The sequence below is a fragment of the Oncorhynchus tshawytscha genome, linkage group LG26 (genome assembly GCF_018296145.1).
Source record: "Oncorhynchus tshawytscha isolate Ot180627B linkage group LG26, Otsh_v2.0, whole genome shotgun sequence".
NCBI lineage: Eukaryota > Metazoa > Chordata > Actinopteri > Salmoniformes > Salmonidae > Oncorhynchus > Oncorhynchus tshawytscha.
The window spans coordinates 30,045,055-30,071,544 of NC_056454.1; the positions used below are offsets into that span (position 1 = coordinate 30,045,055).

A 26,490-nucleotide genomic window follows, 5' to 3' on the forward strand; every position below is an offset into this window, starting at 1 on the left:
CCTTCCACCAGGTGGCTGATGATATATGTTGGCATGACTGCCATTTGGCATCTCCATCCCAAAGCCCTTGCTTGGAAGTGTACTTTGCCAGACTGCCAAGAACATTGCCCTCATCCAGGCCAAGGTGGTGAGACATGGTAGTGATGACACCATAGACCTTGTTGATCTCTGCACCAAACAGGATGCTCTTGCCAGCAGACTTGGGGTCAAACATGTACAGGCTTCAGGCAAAAGTCTTCGCGCTTTTTGATGTATTTCAGAACTGCAGTTTCCTCTGCTTTGAGCAACAGTGAAGTGGACAGGGCAGTACGGATTTCTTACCTTACATCTGCAAGCAGCGGTGTCTGAACATCAGACAGGATGGCATTGTCTCCCTCAATCCGTGCAATTGCTACTGTGATAGGTTTCAGGAGTTTTAGGCTGCTTACCACTCTCTACAAAATACATCATCCTGATGGACCCTCATTTCTTGGAGAGACTCCTTCCCCTCCAGGACACTGTCAAACATGATGACACCACTCCAACGGGTGTTGCTGGCCAGCTTCAATGTGGTGCTCTTAATCTTCTCACTTTGCTTGGTGAGGTAGATTACTGCTATAACTTGATGACCATTCACATACCTAACCATTTCCTTGGCTCTCTTGTAGTGTGTACCCATTGTTTTCTGTGCCATGGTGTCCTTGAGGAGCAGATTCACTGCATGAGCAGCACAGCCAATGGGTGTGATGTGAGGGTAGGACTCCTCTACTTTAGACCAAGCAGCCTTCATGTTCGCAGCATTGTCTGTCACCAGTGCAAATACCTTCTGTGGTCCAAGGTCATTGACAGCCTTCAGCTCATCTGCAATGTGGAAACCGGTGTCTGTTGTCTGTGCTCTTGTAGAATACTGGTTGAGGGGTGGAGATGATGTAGTTAATAATTCCTTGCCCACGAACATTCGACCACCAGTCAGAGATGATTACAATAGGCTGCTTTCTCTGATTTGCTTGACCTTCACTTGATCTCTGTTGAACTCTGCATCCGGCAAATTAATAGATCAAGCATCTCTGGTTGGAGGGGTGTATGCTGTGCGAAGAACATTCAGAAATCTCTTCCAATACACATGGCTTGTGAGCATCAGAGGTGAACCAGTTACATACACAGCTCGAGCAAGACATTCATCAGCATTTCTCTGACTACGTTCCTCTATTGAGTCAAAAGAGAATTCTGATTCTAGGAGGACCATGAGCTGTTGCTATCGATAAGGTGTCCAATTACCTCTATTCTAGATGAAAATGATGAGAGGGAATTTTGTCAGGTTGGTTGTTGTGAGCACTGAGGGACCTATGCTCTTGGCCAGATGATTCGGCATCTTTGTTGCGTTCTTCACATATGATTTGGCACAGTATTTGCAAATGTACACAGCTTTTCCTTGTACATTAGCTGCAGTGAAATGTCTCCACACATCAGATAGTGCCCGTGGCATTTTCCTGTAAAGATTAGTAAAAAAAATGGTTTAAAAAAATATATATATATATTTCCATGTACAGATAAATGAGTTAAACAGTTAGATTAAACAACTCCTTTGTAACATGTTTTAAAATTAAACATGTATGGAAACAGGTGAATTAACACTCCTCAGTTAGCAGACTGACGCCAGTGAAAACTCACATGGTAGCAAAAACTAACTAGCAGAAATGGTTAAGTTAGAAATGATTTAAACACACTTTGCTGTAGGCTACTATTTACTAGTTAACAAAGAATCATGTATGTCATATAAAATATATTCACCCCACCCAGTATTGTAATCAAAACTTACCAGAAAGCATGTAGTCCTTGGCTCAGACAGTGTAGTAGTGTAGGCTCAATAGCATCTCATTTGTGTGGAAGATCTTGAGAATCAGTTGTACATGTGATGGAAGAATGCACTGTGCATGCAGAGGGTTGCAATTCCATTGAATTTGGGATAGTTTCACCAAAATATGCAACAACCTAGAATTTATGTGTATCCCTCAAAAAAGGTTCACTATTATAAGTAAACTTTTTTGATGAACGTAAGCAATATTCCTGGGCTTAACTTCCCATCAATAAATTCTGGAAAAATTACAGAAATTTACCGGAAAGTTTGACTCTTTGCAAAAGGGTCTGAATGTAAATAAGGTATTTCTGTTTTTAATTTTTAATGTTGCAAACATTCCTAAAAACCTGTAGATTGATGAGGGAAAAATGACATTTAATCCATTTTAGAACAAGGCTGTAACGTATCATGTGGAAAAATGCAAGGGGTCTGAATATTTTCTGAATGCACCGTATACCAAATGCTGTTCAGAAGTGACTTGTGGCAGTCACACCCTTGTTGAACTGTGAATCATGTGTGGATGTATGCATGTACTATACTGTATGTTAATCTGTTGTTTTGTCTCCCTTCCCCCCCATGTTCTCTCCTGACCTGCCCTTTTGCTGCCCACCTGTAGGTGAGTTCCCTTATGCCATTACATTAAACAGTGAAATATGTAGTTAGTAGGGTCATTTCACAAATGAGTGCCTTTTGTGTTCCTTTGATATTATAAATAGAAATTGTGCACAAATACTCCATTCCAAAAGCCTGTTATATTAAATAGTGCCCTTTTAATATAGACCAATATTCAATATTCAATATATAAACAAATGCTTGCTAAAGTGCAAAAATTGCAGCAATTTCACATGTCCCTCCATCAACCCTGTCACTTCTAAAAATATTTTAATCCACTTAATCCCAAAATGTCTCCAAGTTTGACCGTCATTGTAAAGCCTTAGTTATTTTGTTGCTTTGACAGTCGTTTCTGAAGATTATTAATTATTTAATACGATTTAGTGATTCATTTATGCCTGTCCCTTATTTTAAGGTCAACCCTGTTATGTGAACTGAACTCTCGTTTTAATATGGTGAAACTATACATTTTTAAAAAGGAAATTGAAAAGAAACATCGAACATATTATAGTCTAATCATTGAGTAAAAGCAGGTGAGCTGGTTTTATGCTTTTCGGCAATTTTGTGGTGGAAAACTGAGCGGGTCGAGCATTACAAGTCAAATCTGTTGCCCGTAGATACAGGCTAGAAATGTTTAAACAATTTCATTTTTTGACCATAGCTGTGTTTGTATAATCATGCTAACTGCACTAACCTTACTATTTGTCACCTAAATTGAGTATGTAGTATGCTTATTGGTCATAGTATGGATATAGTAAGTATGCCAAAAGTTCCCGGATGTCGTATTACATATACAAGCAGTGGACACTATATTTCCGTGCTTTTAAGGGCCCATAATGCAATTCTTCAGGCAATGGGCATAGCTTTGCAATATTTGGGGATTTGAAGAAAATTGAGGTAAATATGCAGCCAAAGTCCAATGAGAGCGGATAGAAATTCATTGCTTTGACTAATTATGACAAATGTTAAGAAAATGTTAAGCAATGAAATAAACTAATGACTTTTGAAATAAGTTACATTATGTTGACTGACAATTTGTTAGCTACGCTAGCCATTCAAACTGCATAGCATGTCATTACAGCAGTTGCCTGGTATGTTAGCTAGGTACCCATCGTTAGTTGGCTACGTACCCATCGTTAGTTGGCTACCAATACATCGAACTTGCCAGTTTATTAACTATATGCTATCTAACTAGCTACCCAACATTTGAGTTGAATATTCACGTAATTCTTAGCTTAGCTAAGTGGTATATTTGTTGTGCGTTCTCAATGGACATTGTTAATGAAGTCGTAAGATGTCTAGCTAGTAATTTGTTATGGTAACAAGCTAGCAAGAAGTTGCATAGCAACAGCATCAACTTCCAGTTGACAGGCGAATCGCTAGTACACTCAACTGAAAGGATATTGTTTGTTTACAGTATACTAAAATGAACTAATAGTATGTAGTGTATATATCAAGTATGTAGAATACAGTATGGGTATTCGAACACAGCTCATGACAATGTTAAAATAGGTGAAATTAAACATATATTTTTTTACACTTCTCAAAAGACACCAAATTGGTGAAATGACCCAGTAATGTTAAGACTTCACTTTAACCCTTCGACTGTAGTTTGGCCGGGTTGACCATTGATGGCATTAGATGGTAGGCCCTAAATGGCCACCTGCCCCATCCTGCCCTGTGCTGTTACTTACTGCTGCAGGCATCTGATTAAAGCATCCTAACTGGCCTGCAGTGCTGTGATGCTGTAATAGGGCCTGTCCTTTAGAACAGTCAGTCACAGCTGACTGGTTCAAACCTGTTCTGTTCTGCATCTGCCCCCGCACCACAGCTATATCTCTCGCTCTATCCTTCTAGCTTTCTCTTTCTCTGTTCCTCTCTCTTGTTGTCCCTCTGACCTCTGGGCTCTCAATGTCATAATATAAACACTCTCTCAAATGCACACAGCATCTCCATTGGCCTCAACAGTAGTATCCAGGCTAGAGGTTGTATCTGTATCTGTGTGTTACTGCCCAGGACACAGGTCAGTGTCTGCGCTAACTAGCACAGGAAGACATTTCTGAAGATTTCTGTGAAAGTAGCATATCCGGAGATGGACTCACTCTCCTCTGTGTTAGTGGTCCAAAAATAGTGCATTCGGAAAGTATTCAGACCCCTTGACTTTTGCCACATTTTATTACGTTAACTGCCTTATTCTAAAATGGATTAAATAAAAATGTCCTCATCAATCTACACAAAATACCGCATAATGACAAAGCAAAAACCGGTGTTTAGAAATTTTAGCAAATGTATTAAAAAACATTAACTTATTTACAGAAGTATTCAGACCCTTTACTATGAGACTCAAAATTGAGCTCAGGTGCATCCTGTTTCCATTGATCATCCTTGATATTTCTACAACTTGGTTGGATTCCACCTATGGTAAATTTAATTGATTGGACATGATTTGGAAAGGCACACACCTGTCTATATAAGGTCCCACTGTTGACAGTGCATGTCAGCAATAACCAAGCAATGAGGTCGAAGGAATTGTCCGTAGAGCTCAGAGACCGGATTGTCGGCACAGATCTGGGGAAGGGTACCACATTTTTTTTTGCAGCATTGAAGGTCCCCAAGAACACAGTGGCCTCCATCATTCTTAAGTGGAAGTAGTTTGGAACCACCCAGACTCTTCCTAGAGCAGGCCGCCCGGCCAAACTAAGCAATCAGGAGAGAAGGGCGTTTCTTGGTGGAGATGGGAGAAACTTCCAGAAGGACAACCTTCTCTGCAGCACTCCACCAATCAGACAGAAGCCACTCCTCAGTAAAAGGCACATGACAGCCTGCTTGGAGTTTCCCAAAAGACACCTAAAGGACTCTGACCATGAGAAACAAGATTCTCTGGTCTGATGAAACCAAGATTAAGCTCTTTGGCCTGAGTGCCAAGCGTCACATCTGGAGGAAACCTGGCACCGTCCCTACGGTGAAGCATGGTGGTGGCAGCATCATGCTGTGGGGGATGTTTTTCAGTGGCAGGGACTGGGAGACTAGTCAGGATCGAGGGAACGATGAAAGGCACAAAGTACAGAGATCCTTGATGAAAACATCCTCCAGAGTGCTCAGGGCCTCCAGATTGGGCCAAAGGTTCACCTTCCAACAGGAAGGACTAGTCTCTGAACATCCTTGAGTGTCCCAGCCAGAGCCCAGACTTGAACCCTATTGAACATCTCTGGAGAGACCTGAAAATGGCTGTACAGCTGTGCTCCCAATCTAACCTGACAGCTTGAGCGGATCTACAGTGAAGAATGGGAGAAAGTCCTCATGCAGGTGTGCCAAGCTCAACTTATGTCTTTAACTCAAGACCAGAAACTGAGAGAAAGGATAATGGTTAGAGGTCTGTACTACACACCTTTTATAACTAGCATCAATCATCCAATTTCCTGAAAGGGCTATTCACATGTTTTAGTTGTTGTTGAAGTGAAAGTGTACCAGTTGTCACACTAACAACTACTCTAGGTTTACACGTACAGATACACACGTGGAATACCGGAGGATTTGAGGGAGCAGTAATGGCTCTAATTTGGAAATGATGTAATTTCTCCTATATTCTGGGATGACAGACACCTATGGAGACGGGGGTATTGGAGCTCGTAATCAGTAAATCGTTCAGGGAGCTAAGCTCTTATTATATAACATGGACCACCGCTTATTTTATTACTGTACACTATTTGCTACTAGCATTAGGCACTTAGTTAAACCACTTCATGTCAAGTCCCTGTCCTATAATGTGCAGATAGTTACTCATCATTAGGCTATACTGTTGCATGTCAGAGAAGCAGAGAGGAAAAAGCCATATTCAAATCCTCTCAGAAGAGAGGTTTGTGTGCGCATGCTCTGCGTGCTCTGGCTTTTTATCTGCACATTATAGGATGTGTGTTTGTGGCTCTGGGCAGTAGGTCGTGTTCTCTCTGTGTGTATATGAGTATAGTCTGATAGTCAGTGTGTATAGCACTGAGCCCCGGCAGTTCATGTCTCTGTGAGAGGGCATGGATGGGTAGGGCTGGCTGATAAGCTGGCAGTGGACAGAAGCTATGTCCTCTCTACCCTCAGCTCTCTGCTATGTCATGGAGCTGTAGGTTGGAAAGCTCTTTGTCTGTGTCTTTCTCCCTCCCTTACTCTCTCTCTTCTTCCAAAGCGGATTGTAGCTGTTCCCCACTACTGTTCCAGTCAGAAGATGGACAGAGCAGTCATCAGCTGTTCAGACAGATGGACAGAGCAGTCATCAGCTGTTCAGACAGATGGACAGAGCAGTCATCAGCTGTTCAGACAGATGGACAGAGCAGTCATCAGCTGTTCAGACAGATGGACAGAGCAGTCATCAGCTGTTCAGACAGATGGACAGAGCAGTCATCAGCTGTTCAGACAGATGGACAGAGCAGTCATCAGCTGTTCAGACAGATGGACAGAGCAGTCATCAGCTGTTCAGACAGATGGACAGCTGAAGAGCGGGAAGGATGGGAGGGAAGCAGGGGGAGGTTGTTGAGTGGTTGTGGGAAAACAACAGACACTACCGTTCAACAGTTTGGGGTCACTTAGAAATGTTCTTGTTTTTGAAAGAAAAGCACATTTTTTGTCCATTTAAAATGACATCAAATTGATCAGAAGTACAGTGTAGACATTGTTAATGTTGTAAATGACTATAGTAGCTTGAAACGGCAGATTTAAAAAAAGAAAAAAAAGAAAATGGAATATCTACATAGGCGTACAGAGGCCCATTATCAGCAATCAATCAATCAAATGTATTTATAAAGCCCTTCTTACATCAGCTGATATATCAAAGTGCTGTGCAGAAACCCAGCCTAAAACCCCAAACAGCAAGCAATGCAGGCATAGAAGCACGGTGGCTAGGAAAAACTCCCTAGAAAGGCCAGAACCTAGGAAGAAACCTAGAGGAACAACGCTATGAGGGGTGGCCAGTCCTCTTCTGGCTGTGCTGGGTGGAGATTATAACAGAACATGGCCAAGAGGTTCATAGATGACCAGCAGGGTCAAATAATAATCAGTGGTTGTCTAGGGTGCAACAGGTCAGCAATTCAGGAGTAAATGTCAGTTGGCTTTTCATAGCCGATCATTGAGAGTATCTCTACTGCTCCTGCTGTCTCTAGAGAGTTGAAAACAGCAGGTCTGGGACAGGTAGCACATCCGGTGAACAGGTCAGGGTTCCATAGCCGCAGGCAGAACAGTTGAAACTGGGGCAGCAGGACGACCAGGTGGACTGGGGACAGCAAGGAGTCATCTGGCCAGGTAGTCCTGAGGCATGGTCCTCCGAGAGAGAGAGGGAGAGAAAGAAAGAGAAAAGGAGAGAAAGAGATCATTAGAGAGAGCATACTTAAATTCACACAGGACACCAGATAAGACAGGAGAAATACTCCAGATATAACAGACTGACCCTAGCCCCCCGACAGATAAACTACTGCAGCATATATACTGGAGGCTGAGACAGGAGGGGTCGGGAGACACCGTGGCCCCATCCGACGATACGCCCGGACAGGGCCAAACAGGCAGGATATAACCCCAACCACAGCAACCATCACTCCTGTGTTCCAATAGCACGTTGTGTTAGCTAATCCAAGTTGATCATTTTAAAAGGCTAATTGATCATTAGAAAAACCTTTTGCAATTATGTTAGCCCAGCGGAAAACTGTTGTGCTGATTTTAAAGAAGCAATAAATCTGTCCTCCTTTAGACTAGTTGAGTATCTGGAGCGTCAGCATTTGTAGGTTCGATTACATGCTCAAAATGGGCAAAAACAAAGACCTTCTGAAACTTGACAGTCTATTCTTGTCCTGAGAAATGAAGGCTATTCCATGCGAGAAATTGCAGAGAAACTGAAGATCTGGTACAACGCTGTGTACTTCTCCCTTCACAGAACAGCACAAACTTACCAGAATAGAAAGAGGAATGGGAGGCCCTGGTGCACAACTAAGCAAGAGGACAAATCCATTAGGGTCTAGTTTGAGAAACAGATGCCTCGCAAGTCCTCAACTGGCAACTTCATTAAATAGTACTCGCAAAACACCCGTCTCAACATCAACATTGAAGAGGCGACTCCGGGATGCTGGCCTTCTAGGCAGAGTTGCAAAGAAGAAGCCATATCTCAGACTGGCCAATAAAAATAAAAGATAGGCTAAATAACACAGACACTGGACAGAGGATATCTGAATAAAACAGACCAGCATCCCGGAGTCGCCTCTTCAGGACGTTGAGACTGTTGTTTTGCGGGTACTATTTAATGAAGCTGCCAGTTGAGGACTTGTGAGGTGTCTGTTTCTCAAGCGTGACTCTCTAATGTACTTGTAGCTTGGCCGCAAATGGGTCTTCCAACTGGAAAATGACCCCAAGCATACTTCAAAACTTGTAGCAAAATGGCTTAAAGACAACAAAGTCAAGGTATTGGAGTGGCCATCACAAAGCCCTGGACTCAATCCTATAGAAAATTTGTGGGCAAAACTGAAAAAGCGTGTGCGAGCAAGGAGGCCTACAAACCTGACTCCGTTACACCAGCTCTGTCAGGAGGAATGGGCCAAAATTCACCCAACTTATTGTGAGAAGCTTGTGGAAGGCTCCCCAAAATGTTTGACCCAAGTAAAAAAAAAAAAAAAAAATTGATGGCAATCCTACCAAATACTAATTGAGTGTATGTAAACTTCTGACCCACTTGGGAATATGACGAAATAAATAAAAGCTGAAATAAATCATTCTGTCTACTACATTTCACATTCTTAAAATAAAGTGGTGATCCTAACTGACCTAAGACTGGGAATGTTTACTAGGATTAAATGTCAGGAATTGTGAAAAACTGAGTTTAAATGAATTTGGCTTGTATGTAAATGTGTGTAATCTTCCGACTTCAACTGTAGATATTCCATTTTAAAAAATCAGCTCTTTCCAGCTACACAATAGTCATTTACAACATTAACAATGTATACACTATATTTCTGATCAATTTGATGTTATTTTAATGGACTAAAAATGTCCTTTTATTTCAAAAACATTGACATTTCTAAGTGACCCCAAACTTTTGAACGGTAGTGTAAATCTGGTAGTTTAGTAAGTGTTGGGACAATAGCGATGAAAATGGGGACGTTCTAGTTGAAGAGGTTACAGATCAACACTAGAACCTTCTGTAAGGACTGGCCTCACTTCTCTGAAATATCAGACTTTAGACTTTACAGTCAGGGGGGCTGTGTGTTTTAGTGCAGTATTTATGCTCTGAAGCTGCTCTCTGTTACCAAGAGGGATTACTCTTGTTCAGTAGAACATGAGCTGCACAGGAGTACACAGCACATCACACTAACATGAACACACATGCATGAACACACATGCATGAACACACACATCTCATTTAACAGAGAAACATTCCTTATGCAGGAACACAATGTCCCCGATTTAAAGGACATTTGACGCGTGTCTCTATTGCATTTCAGTGGATGTGGGTAAAGAAGTTGGCTGGTTTACACTCTACATAAACTGTACACGTCTGCCCTCCGGTTAACCCTCTATTGGCAGTGTGTGTGTGAGAGCCTGTGTGTGGTGCATTGGTCTGTGAGTCTGTGTGAATCCTATCAGTTGATTACTGACAGTATATTGATTTAGGACCTGTGCTATTTTACATCACTTACAAATACTGTTATTTTTTGATGACTTTTCAGCGTTTATATTCCAGGAAATAAAAACTATTGATAGTGTACAGTATGTACTAGATGGTGGATTAGGATCTGTTATCTGGTAGGGTGAAGTCCTGGTCTGTTTGGAAACAATCAAACCACCCATATGTCCCATCTGTGTTTGGGTATGTGCGGACAGTAAGAGTCCTAAAGAGAAGTGTGTGTGTCTCCTGAGGTTAATAGTGTGAAAGGGCCAACCAATCCTATTTGATTAAGACTCACTCCGGGGGTCCATATAACGCACTATAACATGACTATGTGACTGACCCAAACAGCACCGGTGAGTGTACAGTATCATACATCCAGCTCAGCCCTCCCAGTTCACTCAACTGCTGGAGTGGAAGTAATGTTCTGGCTTGACTAGCCGTCTGGAGCTAGAACATCATGTTCCAGGCCAATGTACAGATCCCCCTCACTTCCTTCTTTCGTTTTCCTCTATCCTCATTGCCCCCTCTTTCTCTCCCATCGCCCCAATTTGGACAGCTCTGCTATTGTCTCTGGGGATAAGCCCCAGTTCACACTGCAGTGACCGCACACACGCACACACACACACTGGAGTGGTCCAGCCGTGTTGGTGGTTGCGTGTGAAGGGGAACATCCAGTTGGTTCTAGGCTCCAGTAAAGGCTTCTAACATCACACCCCCCCATGTGTCACTTCTCATCAACAGCCCAGTGACTCCACACAAAGACTGATGAGGGAGACTACTGTTACAGCCGCAGGCACGACTGACTCTGGCTCTCTTTCCCCCTCTTTCTCTCTGTCCCCCTCTCATTCCCTCTCCCTTTTTGTCCCCTCCACTCTATCTTGCTTTCTCTGTATTCTCTCTGTCCCCCTCTTTCTCTCTGTCCCCCTCTCATTCCCTCTCCCTTTCTGTCCCCCTCTCATTCCCTTTCTGTCCCCCTCTCATTCCCTTTCTGTCCCCCTCTCATTCCCTCTCTGTCCCCATCTCATTCCCTCTCTGTCCCCCTCTCATTCCCTCTCTGTCCCCCTCTCATTCCCTCTGTCCCCCTCTCATTCCCTCTCTGTCCCCCTCTCATTCCCTCACTCTCTCTGCTGTCTCTGTATTCTCTCTGTCCCCCTCTTTCTCTCATTCCCTCTCCCTTTCTGTCCCCCTCTCATTCCCTCTCCCTTTCTGTCCCCCTCTCATTCCTCTCCCTTTCTGTCCCCCTCTCATTCCCTTTCTGTCCCCCTCTCATTCCCTTTCTGTCCCCCTCTCATTCCCTTTCTGTCCCCCTCTCATTCCCTTCCCTTTCTGTCCCCCTCTCATTCCCTCTTTCTGTCCCCCTCTCATTCCCTCTCTGTCCCCCTCTCATTCCCTCTCTGTCCCCCTCTCATTCCCTCTCTGTCCCCCTCTCATTCCCTCTCATTCCCTCTCCCTCTCATTCCCTCTCCCTCTCATTCCCTCTCCCTCTCATTCCCTCTCCCTCTCATTCCCTCTCCCTCTCATTCCCTCTCATTCCCTCTCATTCCCTCTCATTCCCTCTCCCTTTCTGTATTCTCTCATTCCCTCTCCCTTTCTGTATTCTCTCATTCCCTCTCCCTTTCTGTATTCTCTCATTCCCTCTCCCTTTCTGTATTCTCTCATTCCCTCTCCCTTTCTGTATTCTCTCATTCCCTCTCCCTTTCTGTATTCTCTCATTCCCTCTCCCTTTCTGTATTCTCTCATTCCCTCTCCCTTTCTGTATTCTCTCATTCCCTCTCCCTTTCTGTATTCTCTCATTCCCTCTCCCTTTCTGTATTCTCTCATTCCCTCTCCCTTTCTGTATTCTCTCATTCCCTCTCCCTTTCTGTATTCTCTCATTCCCTCTCCCTTTCTGTATTCTCTCATTCCCTCTCCCTCTCTGCTTTCTCTCATTCCCTCTCCCTCTGCTTTCTCTCATTCCCTCTCCCTCTCTGCTTTCTCTGTATTCTGTCTTTTGCCCCTCTTTTCATGGTTCATGTAAGAATCTCTAGTCTTTCTGCAGCTTTGTCTTTGAGCGGTGCATCGTGCCCCAGAATAATGTGTGGGAGTGTTTTTTGTGTGTGTTAGACCTGCTAATGCCTGGTTTCACTCCACATTAGTCATACCTGTAGCCTTTGTTTTTCTCACACACATCTATGTAATTGCCGCTGTGTGGATCAGCACACGCTTTGTCAGACACCTCTCATTGGGCTGAGAATTGCTAGGGACCTCAAAATACAATATTGTCACGATGCTTATAGTTGAAGTCGTAAGTTTACATACACTTAGGTTGGAGTCATTAACTCGTTTTTCAACCACTCCACACATTTCTTGTTCACAAACTATAGTTTTGGCAAGTCGGTTAGGACATCGACTTTGTGCATGACACAAGTAAATTTTCCAACAATTGTTTACAGACAGATTATTTCACTTATAATTCACTGTATCACAATTCCAATGGGTCAGACGTTTACATACACTAAGTTGACTGTGCCTTTAAACAGCTTGGAAAATTTCAGAAAATTATAGAAGTTTAGAAGTTTCTGATAGGCTAATTGACATAATTTGAGTCATTTGGAGGTGTACCTGTGGATGTATTTCAAGGCCTAACTTCAAACTCAGTGCCTCTTTGCTTGACACCATGGGAAAATCAAAAGAAATGAGCCAAGACCTCCACAAGTCTGGTTCATCCTTGGGAGCAATTTCCAAATGCCTGAAGGTACCACGTTCATCTGTACAAACAATAGTACGCAAGTATAAACACAATGGGACCATGCAGCCATCACATTGCTCTGGAAGTAAACCCGTTCTGTCTCCTAGAGATGAACGTACTTTGGTGTGTGAAAAGTGCATATCAATCCCAGAACAACATCAAAAGGACCTTGTGAAGGAAACAGGTACAAAAGTATCTATATCCACAGTAAAACAAGTCCTATATCAACATAACCTGAAAGGCCACTCAGCAAGGAAGAAGCCACTGCTCCAAAACTGCCATAAAAAAGCCAGACTACGGTTTGCAACTGCACATGGGGACAAAGATCGTACTTTTTGGAGAAATGTCCTCTGGTCTGATGAAACAAAAAATAGAACTGTTTGGCCATAATGACCATCGTTATGTGTGGAGGAAAAAGGGAGAGTCTTCCAAATGGACAATGACCCCAAGCATACTTCCAAAGTTGTGGCAAGATGGCTTAAGGACAACAAAGTCAAGGTATTGGAGTGGCCATCACAGGGCCCCGACTTCAATCCCATAGAACATTTGTGGGCAGAACTGAAAAAGCGTGTGCGAGCAAGCCTGACTCAGTTACACCAGCTCTGTCAGGAGGAATGGGCCAAAATTCACCCAACTTATTGTGGGAAGCTTGTGGAAGGCTACCCAAAACTTTTGACCCAAGTTAAGCCATTTAAAGGCAATGCTACCAAATTCTAATTGAGGGAATGTAAACTTCTGACCCACTAGGAATGTGATGAAATAAATAAAAGCTGAAATAAATAATTTCCTCCACTATTATTCTGACATTTCACGTTCTTAAAATAAAGTGGTGATCCTAACTGACGTAAGACAGGGAATTTTTACTAGGATTAAATGTCAGGAATTGTGAAAAACTGAGTTTAAATGTATTTGGCTAAGGTGTATGTAAACTTCCGACTTCAGCTGTAGGTGCCAATACAATATTTATTTTGTTTCTCTCGATTCCGTATGTATTGCAACTCGATATTGCGATTTGATGTTTCAAACATATTGTTCACTCGATGTCTGTTGCAGAGAGACGAGAGCATGAGAGACGAGAGCATGAGAGACGAGAGCATGAGAGACGAGAGCATGAGAGACGAGAGCATGAGAGACGAGAGCATGAGAGCATGAGAGAGCATGAGAGACGAGAGCATGAGAGACGAGAGCATGAGAGACGAGAGCATGAGAGACGAGAGCATGAGAGACGAGAGCATGAGAGACGAGAGCATGAGAGACGAGAGCATGAGAGACGAGAGCATGAGAGACGAGAGCATGAGAGAACGAGTTTTGATTAGTGAAGCAAATAAAAGTGCTGCAAACATGTTGGCTCCATATTTAAAAAGATGAAGTACATATAGGTATATATAGATATAGGATGAAAAATACTGCCGTTTTTGCGCATGTACAGCCGAATAGCTTACGCTACCTAATCATCCCCAGCTTACAATCAGCTCATTCATCGCCTCTCCCCTGTAACTATTCCCCTGGTCGTTGCTGTAATTGAGAATGTGTTCTCAGTCAACTTACCTGGTACAATAAGGGTTAAAAATATATATATATTAAATACAGTAGCAAGTTTATTATTTGTATCTGTTTTTTTTAAATAATCAATACTTGGAGTAAGATATTGATATATCATCCCAGAATAATATGACGATATGAAACTATCGATTTCTCCCCCCCATCACGACTATCCATTTATCCCTATCAGACCTTACACCCACATAGCAGAGCACCTTTTGAGAACTCAGCTTAGTAAACCTGTACGCATCTTAGTAATGTTTGGGGATATGTGTTGAATGGTGAGCTGTAAAACGCCATCTGAACCTTTTCATGAACTATTGGATCCACTTGACCACATGTTACATATGGGAATTTCTATAAACTAGGAATGTAACATTTTACCAATTTGCATTGGTCCCCGGTTCAAATATTTAAGAGGTCTGTGGGAGCCCAATCCAAATTAAGCATGCAGCGGTCAGAAAACGGATTATTATATTAGGAATTGACCGTTTTTACTCATTCAGATTTTATTTAGGTTGTTCAGGTTCACAGTAAGAAAGTAGTTTTGCTGTAAACAGTGTGTATTTGGTCATTTTTATATGTACAGGGTAATTTCGTAAAGGACATTCTATAATTTTGCTTTCACGGAACAAGTTCTCCTAACTTTACAAACGTTCTAACCATTTGCTTTCGGGACCAGGGTAAAATCCAAAGGTGCATTATATTAATTGACTAAATGCCATGCTAATTCCTAAATATAAATATTGACTTACTGTAATACTAGCTCAAACATTTTCAATCTGCAAAAATGACAAGTTATTCAGTGGGTGATGGCGAGACAGTAGTGGTAGGCCTGATTACCAACAATGATGAGACGGGGAGGTGAGAGCCCTGGCAGAAGGGTGCCAGGAAAAGAACCTCTCCCTCAACATCAACAAAATGAAGAGGCTGATTGTGGACTACAGGTGATAGCAGAGAGAGCACACCCCATCCACATTGACGGGGCCGCAGTGGAGAGGGTCCTGAGCTTCAGATTCCTCTGTGTGCACATCACTGACAACCTGAAATGGTGCCTTCATGCAACAGCGCCTCTTCAACCTCAGGAGGCTCCAGAAGTTCAGCTTGACCCCTAGGACCCTCATACATTTTTCCACCATTCAGAGCATCCTGTCAGGCTGTATCACCGCCTGATGCAACAATCGCACCGTCCGCAACTACCGTGCTCTCCAGAGGCTGGTGCGGTCAGCCCAACACATCGCACGGGAGCAGGATCCATGTACTTCATATACATCTCTCTCTCTCTGCCTCTCTGAGATGGTGTAACGTGCTGAGGCTGTGTTTCTGGTCCATTCTTCTCTGTTGAGAGTGAGAGCTGGAGAGAGCAGGACTCAACTCTCTTGTGTGACCTGCTCCTCTCATTCCAAATATTCAAATGGCACCTGTCTCTCTCCTTCTCCCTTTCTACCTATATTTCATGTATAAGCTGAGGGACGTTCTCCAAATCTCTTTCACAAAATAAAATCTCTCACATTGTCAGTGAATGGTTTAGGACTTGCTATTTATAAACGGGTGGTTGTGTATGAAGTAGGCTACACATTCATACACGTTGGGTTGACATATACAAACACACACACAGATGGTAAGGATCAGACTGGCAGATCAGGGGTAGCATCTTTAGCCCACTATTTCCCAAATCCCAAATGTACCAAACAATAGAATGACTGGATCAATCCCCTCAGGGTTAATTTAACCAGGCATAATCAGCAACACAATTACAATACAGTATGTTGCTCTATAACATACTGTGTTCCACCCCATCACCATCTGTGGGCCTTCACTTGAGTTTACCAACCAATCAGAGCACTTGTAGACATAAAATGTGTTTATCAATATGCTATAAGTTATTAGATAGTGTGTGTAGTCAGTTGCGTGTGAAAGAGGTTGATGTCCCATCATGGGTCAAGTCCGTATTCTCCAGGCTAATGTAAACTGCCCCAGTTGGACATCTGAACAATAGAAAGCCCACTCTGACTCAGGCCTCAGTGTATTTGAACAGGTAAATCCCTCTGCTTTGTCCTTGTCTGTGTTATTCCCCTAACCCAGGCTGCTGGCTGACTAAGTTTGCAGACGCGTGTGTGTGTTGTACTCTTTCTGTGTGTGCAGGCGTTAAGCCCCCCATTAGCCCACCCTGTTGATGAGAAGTGACAAGATAAGACCCGGCTCAAATACAGGGGCTGGACTCGGCCCTCCTGACACCCTGCTTTTTGGGGGGGGACAGGGAGGCCAGGGGTCTCCTAAACACAGAGGGGGTCCAACACCACCCTGGAGGAAGGGAGAGGGCAAGTGAAAATAGGTGAATGTTTGGAGGATGGTGGTGTAGTGTGAGAATGGTAACCACTTCTCTTGTCTGTTGGAGGGTAGTAGACCCAGGGCTCACCAGGGAGGGGAGGAGAGAGGGAAAGGGGAGGATAGGAGGAGGAGAAGAAGTGCTCATCTGGGAAGAAGCTAATCTGTTTTGATGGTTTATGTAACACTAGGTCACATGACTGCACGCAGTACTGTGATGTCACAGGTGCCCCACTCTTGTTTTTGCTCAATCAGTCGCTAGTTGGCATGCCTTGGAGAAGCACACAGAGGCTAAAGACATACATACGCAGCCTTGGCTTGTCCCCACATCTCCACCAATGCTCTCCAGACTGGTGGAACTCAGAGAAGGAATATACAGTGATTTTAAGAGAGAGAAAGGGACCGAGGGACTAGAAAATAGGAATATATCTGATTCTATTGGAGGAGAGTTGACGGACAGCCCGATGAGAGAGCTGGTGGTCCGGGTGCAAAGCCGGGACGAGATGGCCATGAAGCTGTTGTTCAGGGAACTGGAGCAACACCTCAAGAGGTAAACGAAAGACTCATACTGGAGCTAAACAATGCCTTACTGGAGCTAGTCTACTGTTGACAATACTTACCTAGTCTCTTTGTCTACCGTGTCTGCTAACAACAGGGTTAGTCTCTTAATACTGTAACTGAAGAGGTATAGACTCTGTCTGTCTGCTCTAACTGTACAGGAGTCTGGAAACAAGCCAATGGAAGACACTAAGCTGCATTGTCTCTATTGCTCTTGGCTTTGTCAGTCTAACCATTGGTTTAACGATTGGTATTACTGTTTTCATTTGAAACATGGATGGTAATTAAATTTAATACAGTTGTGGAATTGGAATGTGCGCATGGCAGTATTTAACAATTGACTGTATGATAATGTTATGGAAAAACTATGTATGGTACATAGTAAAGATATAATGTAGGGTAAGGGTTAATTGTTTGTCTTGTTTTTTACAGAACAAAATTAACTTAAGCAGGGCAGATATATTATGCTTTTGTGTGTTGATAGTTGTGTGCCTGTTCAGTTGTTTTCATAGTTGCATGGTTTAGGGGACTGACGTTGTCACTATTTGTCAGTTGACAGTTTGATGGTTGCTAAGTTGTTGCTTGCCTGTTGCATGGCATTTGTCAGTATGTAGTTGTAGCATGCATGATGTAGGTGAGTGTATTGGATTGGGGCCAGATCAGATCCTTACTGTGTCTTCAGTAGGTCTTCTACCTAACCATGTACGATACAGCAATATGGCACAAAGTACATAGTCAAAATGAAGGTTAGCTCATCTTAGATATGTGTTTAACATCTACCATCACATTGAATGGACAAGAGAAGCAATATTGTCAGAATTGGTGTGTGAGTACATTAACTAAGTCAGTAAGTTTGCCTTGTCTGAGACATGAACTGCTTATAATTTTTTTTATTATATATATTTTTTGGAGTTAAGGATAGGGTTTATTTTATATACAGTTTAAGTCTGAAGTTTATATACACCTTAGCCAAATACATTTAAACTCAGTTTTTCACAATTCCTGACATTTAATCCTAGTAAAAATTCTCTGTTTTAGGTCAGTTAGGATCACCACTTTATTTTAAGACTGTGAAATGTCAGAATAATATTAGAGAGAATTATTTATTTCAGCTTTTATTTATATCACCACATTCCCAGTGGGTCAGAAGTTTACATACACTCAATTAGTATTTGGTAGCATTGCCTTTAAATTGTTTAACTTGGGTCAAATGTTTTGGGTAGCCTTCCACAAGCTTCCCACAATAAGTTGGGTGAATTTTGGCCCATTCCTCCTGACAGAGCTGGTGTAACTGAGTCAGGTTTGTAGGCTTCCTTGCTTGCACATGCTTTTTCAGTTCTGCCCACAAATGTTCTATGGGATTGAGGTCAGGGCTTTGTGATGGCCACTCCAATACCTTGACTTTTTTGTCCTTAAGCCATTTTGCCACCACTTTGGAAGTATGCTTGGGCTCATTGTCCATTTGGAAGACCCATTTGCGACCAAGCTTTAACTTCCTGACTGATGTCTTGAGACATTGCTTAAATATATCCACATTATTTTCTTTCCTCATGGTGCCATCTATTCTGTGAAGTGAACCAGTCCTTCCTGCAGCAAAGCGCTGCCACCCCTGTGCTTCACAGTTGGGATGGTGTTCTTCGGGTTGCAAGCCTCCCGCTTTTTCCTCCACACATAACGATGGTCATTATGGCCAAACAGTTCTATTTTTTTGTTTTATCAGACCAGAGGACATTTCTCCAGAAAGTACGATCTTTGTCCCCATGTGCAGTTGCAAACCGTAGTCTGGCTTTTTTTATGGCGGTTTTGGAGCAGTGGCTTCTTCCTTGCTGAGCGGCCTTTCAGGCTATGTTGATATAGGACTCGTTTTACTGTGGATATAGATTCTTTTGTACCTGTTTCCTCCAGCAACTTCACAAGGTCATTTGCTGCTGTTCTGGGATTGATTTACACTTTTTGCACCAAAGTACGTTCATCTCTAGGAGACAGAACGCTTCTCCTTCCTGAGCGGTATGACTGCTGTGTGGTCCCATGGTGTTTATACTTGCGTACTATTGTTTGTACAGATGAACGTGGTACCTTCAGGCATTTGGAAATCGCTCCCAAGGATGAACCAGACTTGTGGAGGTCTACAATATTTTTTTCTGAGGTCTTGGCTGATTTCTTTTGATTTTCCCATGATGTCAAGCAAAGAGGCACTGAGTTTGAAGGTAGGCCTTGAAATACATCCACAGGTACACCTCCAATTGACTGAAATGATGTCAATTAGCCTATCAGAAGCTTCTAAAGCCATGACAATTTCTGGAATTTTACAAGTTGTTTAAAGGCACAGTCAACTTAGTGTATGTAAACTTCTGACCCACTGGAATTGTGATACAGTGAAATGATCTGTTTGTAAAAAATTGTTGGAAAAATTACTTGTCATGCACAAAGTAGATGTCCTAACCGACTTTCCAAAACTATAGTTTGTTAACAATACATTTGTGGAGTGGTTGAAAAACAAGTTTTAATGACTCCAACCTAAGTGTATGTAAACTTCCGACTTCAACTCTATTTTTTACCTTTATTTAAGGATCTGATATGGGAAGTCAGTTAAGAACAAATTCTTATTTACAGTGGCGACCTACCAGGGAACAGTGAGTTAACTGCCTTGTTCAGGGGCAGAACGACAGATTTTTACCTTGTCTGCTCAGGGATTCGATCCAGCAACCTTTCCGGCCCAACACTCTAACCACTAGGGTACTGCTGCCCCAGGTAGAAAAAAGCACTTCTGTGATTGGAAAATGCGGTTGACCAGGTAGTCACCGCCGATCTCTGTTATATGTTGCTTGTCATTGGCTAGGGACCTACAGGTCAGTGACACTGAGAGGGAACAGAACATTGGTTAAGCACAGCTTCCTGGAAGCCTGTCCTAGTATGGCCCTAGTGCTTTATGAATGGAGCCCAGTATAGCTCAGGGCTAAGTAGCTTTGGTCGCTGTGTGTGTGTTTGTGTGGACTGAGGTCAGGCTGAGCACTTCCAGGTATATATTTGAGTCTGTGTAATAGGTTAAAGCCACCTCCAGTCAAAGAGGACAGGAAGATAGAACAGCGCACTGAGCCTCTTACTGAGCTGTAGGGCCTCAGTGGGAACAGTGCTGCTGTAATTAGGATCACTGTTGGATGGACTCAGTACAGTACTGAGCACCTCAGGCTAACCACAAGCCAAGTTCTGCAGAACTTGATAAGGTTTTGTGAATTGTGTGTAAAGATGAACGCCTTTCCTATGACTGAAAAGGGCACGACAAAATCTATTCACCCTCAGGAGACTGAAAGGATTTGGCATGGGTCCTCAGATCCTCAAAAGGTTTTAGTTGCACCATCGAGAGCATCCTGACGGGTTGCATCACTGCCTGGTATGGCAACTGCTCGGCTTACGACCGCAAGGCACTACAGAGGGTAGTGCGAACGGCCCAGTACATTACCGTGGCAAAGCTTCCTGCCATCCAGGAACTCTACCAGGCAGTGTCAGAGGAAGGCCCTAAAAATTGTCAGACTCCAGCCACCCTAGTCATAGACAGTTCTCTCTGCTACCGCACGGAAAGCAGTACCGGAGCGCCAAGTCTAGGGCCAAGAGGCTTCTAAACAGCTTCTACCCCCAAGCCAAGCCATAAGACCCCTGAACATCTAGCCAAATGGCTACCCAGACTATTTGCATTGCCCCCCCCCCACGCTGCTGCTGCTCCTCTGTTATTACCTATGCATAATCACTTTAATAGCAACAAAAACGTAACATCCTCTCACTGTCAACTGTGTTTATTTTCAGCAAACTTAATGTGTAAATATTTGTATAAACATAAGATTCAACACCTGAGACATAAACTGAACAAGTGCCACAGACATGTGACTAACAGAAATTGAATAATGTGGGGGTCAAAATCAAAAGTAACAGTCAGTATCTGGTTAAGCTGCATTAAGTACTGCAGTGCATCTCCTCCTCATGGACTGCACCAGATTTGCCAGTTCTTGCTGAGAGATGTTACCCCACTCTTACACCAAGGCACCTGCAAGTTTCCGCACATTTCTAGGGGGAATGTCCCTAGTCCTCACCCTCCAATCCAACAGGTCCCAGATGTGCTCAATGGGATTGAGATCTTGGCTCTTTGCTGGCCATGGCAGAACACTGACATTCCTGTCTTGCAGGAAATCACACACAGAACGAGCAGTAAATTATCTTTCAGGTTTCGTGCAAGAAAAAGAACAAACAACAATACTATCAGAAAAAGCTTTGAGGCATTGTCATGCTGGAGGGTCATGTCAGGATGATCCTGCAGGAAGGGTACCACATGATGGAAGAGGATGTCTTCCCTGTAACGCACAGCGTTGAGATTGCCGGCAATGACAACAAGCTCAGTCCAATGATGCTTTGACACACCGCCCCAGACCATGACGGACCCTCCACCTCCAAATCGATCCCGCTCCAGAGTACAGGCCTCGGTGTAACGCTCATTCCTTCGATGATAAATGCGAATCCGACCATCACCCCTAGTGTGACAAAACCGTGACTCATCAGTGAACAGCACTTTTTGCCAGTCCTGTCTGGTCCAGCGACGGTGGGTTTGTGCCCATAGGTGACGTTGTTACCGGTGATGTCTGGTGAGGACCTGCCTTTACAACAGGCCTACAAGCCTTCAGTCTAGCCTCTCTCAACCTATTGCGGACAGTCTGAGCACTGATGGAGGGACTGTGCGTTCCTGGTGTAACTGCCTGAGTTGTTGTTGCCATCCTGTACCTGTCCCGCAAGTATGATGTTTGGATGTACCGATCCTGTGCAGGTGTTGTTACATGTGGTCTCCCACTGCAAGGACGATTAGCTGTCTGTGCTGTCTCCCTGTAGCGCTGTCTTAGCCTTATCACAGTACGGACATTTCAATTTATTGCCCTGGCCACATCTGCAGTCCTCATGCCTCCTTGCAGCATGCCTAAGGCATGTTCACACAGATGAGCAGGGACCCTGGGCATCTGTCTTTTGGTGTTTTTCAGAGTCAGTAGAAAGGCTTCTTTAGTGTCCTTTGTTTTCATAACTGTGACCTTAATTGCCTACCGTCTGTAAGCTGTTAGTGTCTTAACGACCGTTCCACAGGTGCATGTTCATTAATTGTTTATGGTTCATTGAACAAGCATGGGAAACAGTGTTTAAACCCTTTACAATGAAGATCTGTGAAGTTATTTGGGTTTTTACAAATTATCTTTGAAAGACAGGGTCCTGAAAAAGGGACGTCTCTTTTTTTGAGTTTATTACCTCAATTACCTCGACACTGGTGCCCCCACACATCAACCCTGTACTATTACCCACTGTATGGGTATTGTTATATTACTGCTCCTCTTTAAATATTTATTTTAGGTATTTTCTTAAAACTGCGTTGTTGGTTTAAGGGCTTGTAAGTAAGCATTTCACTGTAATTCGGCACATGTGACATAAAATGCGATGTGATAGATCTGTGAATAACTGGATGAAATGGTGGCCTTACTATGTAGTAGCCTATTTTGTACATTTAGTATTGGATCTTAGTGCAGTCAAAAACTTGATTGTCCTGTGTTCTTTATATATATTTCCACATTGGGGTTGAAATAATACTGTTAAAATGATAATGTACTATGGTGGGATGGAGTTTTGGCCAGGGTTAATTAGTTAATAATAGACCAAATAACAAAGAGCGTTCCAAACCCCTCTGCCAACAGCTAGTTTTCACTATTCTCCTCCAGACCACTCCCAGAAAGTACTAGTAACATTATTGCTTAAAAGTTGCTCTTTGCTAAAAAGCTATTTTTGTTTTCAATTAGTATGGTAAAAAATAAAATCACAGTAAGGTACTTAATTATTACCCTGAAATTATTTGATATTGAAATCAAAATTGCTGTATTTCACCTTTTTAATATCCTGTGATGATATTACACCACCGCTTGTGACGAAACCGTATGGTTTCATAGGAAAGACAACAGCTCAGGTGTGTTTACATGAAACCATACTACCCTACATTATATTCGCTGTGTGCAAGGCTCTGGCTCTAGTGTGCCTGTAACTCTGTGTCTCTGGTATTAATCGCTACACCCTGCTGAAAGGATTGACCATTCAACAGCAGCCTCCTCCCTCTTTCCCTCCCTGAACCCACCTTTCCTCTCTCCCTCCTTTCCTCCCAGGTAGGGTGTGAAAAAGAGGGCATGCATAAATCACCCCAGCTCAGCCTATACACAGCGAGGTCAGATTTCTTGTGTGTGGAATGTAAGATGTGGGTTGGGTTGAGGTGTGAATAGAATCCATGTTTGAGAAGTGTTATGGCTGCATGTAGGGGTAATGTGTGTTTTTGAGGTACAGTTGAAGTCAGAAGTTTACATACACCTTAGACAAAAACATGTAAACTCAGTTTTCACAATTCCTGACATTTAATCCTAGTAAAAATTCCCTGTCTTAGGTCAGTTAGGATCACCACTTTATTTTAAGAATGTGAAATGTCAGAATAATAGTGATTTATTTCAGCTTTTATTTCTTTCATCACATTCCCAGTGGGTCAGAAGTTTACATACTCAATTAGTATTTGGTAGCATTGCCTTTAAATTGTTTAGCTTGTGTCAAACGTTTCGGGTAGCCTTCTGCAAGCTTCCCACAGTAAGTTGGGTGAATTTTGGCCTATTCCTCCTGACAGAGCTGGTGTAACTGAGTCAGTGTGCTCGCACACACTTTTTCAGTTCTGCCCACAAATGTTCTATAGGATTGAGGTCAGGGCTTTGTTATGGCCACTTCAATATCTTGACTTTGTTGTCCTTAAGCCAATTTTTCACAGCTTTGGAAGTATGCTTGGGGTCATTGTCCATTTAGAAGACCCATTTGCGACCAAGCTTTAACTTCCTCACTGATGTTGCTTCAATATATCCACATAATTTTCCTGCCTCATGATGCCATCTATTTTGTGAAGTGCACCAGTCCCTAGATACTTTTGTACCTGATTCCTCCAGCAACTCCACATGGTTATTTGCTGTTGTTCTGGGATTGATTTGCACTTTTCGCACCAAAGTACGTTCATCTCTAGGAGACAGAACGCGTCTACTTCCTGAGTGGTGTGACGGCTGCGTGGTCCCATGGTGATTATACTTGCGTACTATTGTTTGTACAGATGAACGTGGTACCTTCAGGCGTTTGGAAATTTCTCCCAATGATGAAACAGACTTGTGGAGGTCTGCAAAAAAAATTCTGAGGTCTTTGCTGATATCTTTTGATTTTCCCATGATGTCAAGCAAAGAGGCACTGAGTTTGAAGGTAGGCCTTGAAATACATCCACAGGTACACCCCCATTTGACTGAAATGATGTAAAAGAGACTATCAGAAGCTTCTAAAGCCATGACATCATTTTCTGGAATTTTCCAAGCTGTTTAAAGGCACAGTTAACTTAGTGTATGTAAACTTCTGACCCACTGGAATTGTGATACAGTGAATTATAAGTGAAATAATCTGTAAACAATTGTTGGAAAAATGACTTCATTATTCTTCCCCCCCGAGTAGTGTTAAGATGGCAACACTCAAGCCTTGAAGTCCTTGTCTGCTGCACATATGTAGGCCAGCCATAATGCTCATCCACATCATTGTCGTTTTATAGTTTGGTTTGCATTCAAATGAATATAGAAACTAGGATTTCTACACTACCGTTGTATGGTTCACTCAATCATTTTTTTCAGACAAAACTTTTAGCCAAAGAACAGAAGCTTTTTCTTTGACTAACTCCAGGCTATTTTACTGACAGTTACTGTAGATGGATTACCACAAATGTCATATTTAAAGACAACCTTTAGGCCTTTACTGTAACTTCTGTGATGAGCAAGGCATGTCTATGTGTATTCTGTACATCTTAGTACTGAAGTTGTATAACAAGAAAAAGTATATTTATTTGACTTGCACTCAGTGGCCAGTTTGAGGTACACCCATCTAGTACCAGGCCAAACCCACCTTTTCCTCCAACACAGCCTGAATTCTTCGGGGCATGGAAATGTTGCTCAATTGGCATCCAGGGGCCTAACTTGCGCCAGGGAAACATTCCCCATGCCACTGCCACCAGCCTGTATCATTGACACCAGGCCGGATGGGGCCATTGAATCATACTGCTTACGTCAAATCCCGACGCAACAAGAACCGGGATTAATTGGACCAGGCAATGTTTTTACACTCCTCAATTGTCCAGTGTTGGTGATCACGTGCCCACTGGAGCAGCTTCTTCTTGTTTTTAGCTGATAGGAGTTGAACCCAGTGTGGTTGTCTGCCGCAATAGCCCATCCATGACAAAGACTGACGAGTTGTGTGTTTCCTGAGATGCTGTTCTGCACACTACTGTTGTACTGTGCCGTTATTTTCCTGTTTGTGGCTTGCACGATTCTTGCCATTCTCCTTCGACCTCTCATCAACTAGCCGTTTTTACCCACAGGACTGCCGCTGACGGGATGTTTTTTGTTTGTAAATCCGAGACACTGTTGTGTGTGAAAAGCCCAGGTGACCGGTTGTTTCTGAGAGATGCTGGATTCGGCCCGCCTGGCACCAACAATCATAAAACGCTCAAAGTTGCTTAAATCACTCGTTTTGCCCATTCTAACGTTCAATCAAACAATAACTGAATTGCATCAATGCCTGTCGGCCTACTTTATATAGCAAGCTACATCCACGTGACTCACTGTAGGTAGAGAACCATTTTTGTGAACGGGGTGGTGTACCTAATAAACTGGCCACTGAGTGTATATTTCTGAGTATATATATCTGTAGTTTGCTGTCGTTAAGAATCCACTGTATCAGCAGCACTGAACAGATATTATCCTATGATGGCTGATGTGTGATGAGCTTTCTCCGGCGTAAAATTAAGTAATAAGGCACAAGCGGCAATGCTGTATCATCAATACAATCCCAGGTAAATGATGTTATTCAGCCCAACGTGATAGCCTTATTGCTTTTATAGAACTGTTACCCAACATATACAATTACAATGAATTGCATATTTTCATCAAAATGTTAATTTGATAAGTAAATGAGCTAATAACGTTTAATTCCTTCACCAGAAGATATAGTATGGACATAAATGTGGTCCTTAGTTCTTCTTGGTCATGTTGCTACAGATGCGACCCAGTCGCTAATTATTTTTGCATAGTTGCTGTGCAAAAAGACTGGTCGTCCGTTCTAAACAAAATGGTATGCAGGCTGGATATCGTTCTTGTCACTTGCTCGCTAGCCAGCCAAATTCCG

At 42.9% G+C, this 26,490-nt stretch overlaps 1 protein-coding gene across 2 annotated transcripts in view; it reads left to right on the plus strand.

Moving 5' to 3' along the window:
* The window catches only part of LOC112225517 (TSC22 domain family protein 1), an 88,473-nt gene that overhangs the window by 56,012 nt on the left and 5,971 nt on the right, over nt 1-26,490 (plus strand). The window contains exon 1 of one of the 2 annotated variants that reach the window (XM_024389541.2): nt 16,945-17,230. The exons of the other annotated variant lie outside the window; for it this stretch is intronic. Within the exon in view, the coding sequence (XP_024245309.1) occupies nt 17,019-17,230 (212 nt within the window). The 5' untranslated portion in view covers nt 16,945-17,018. Of the gene's footprint in view, nt 1-16,944; nt 17,231-26,490 lie in introns of those variants that run through there. 2 annotated transcript variants of the gene reach the window in all.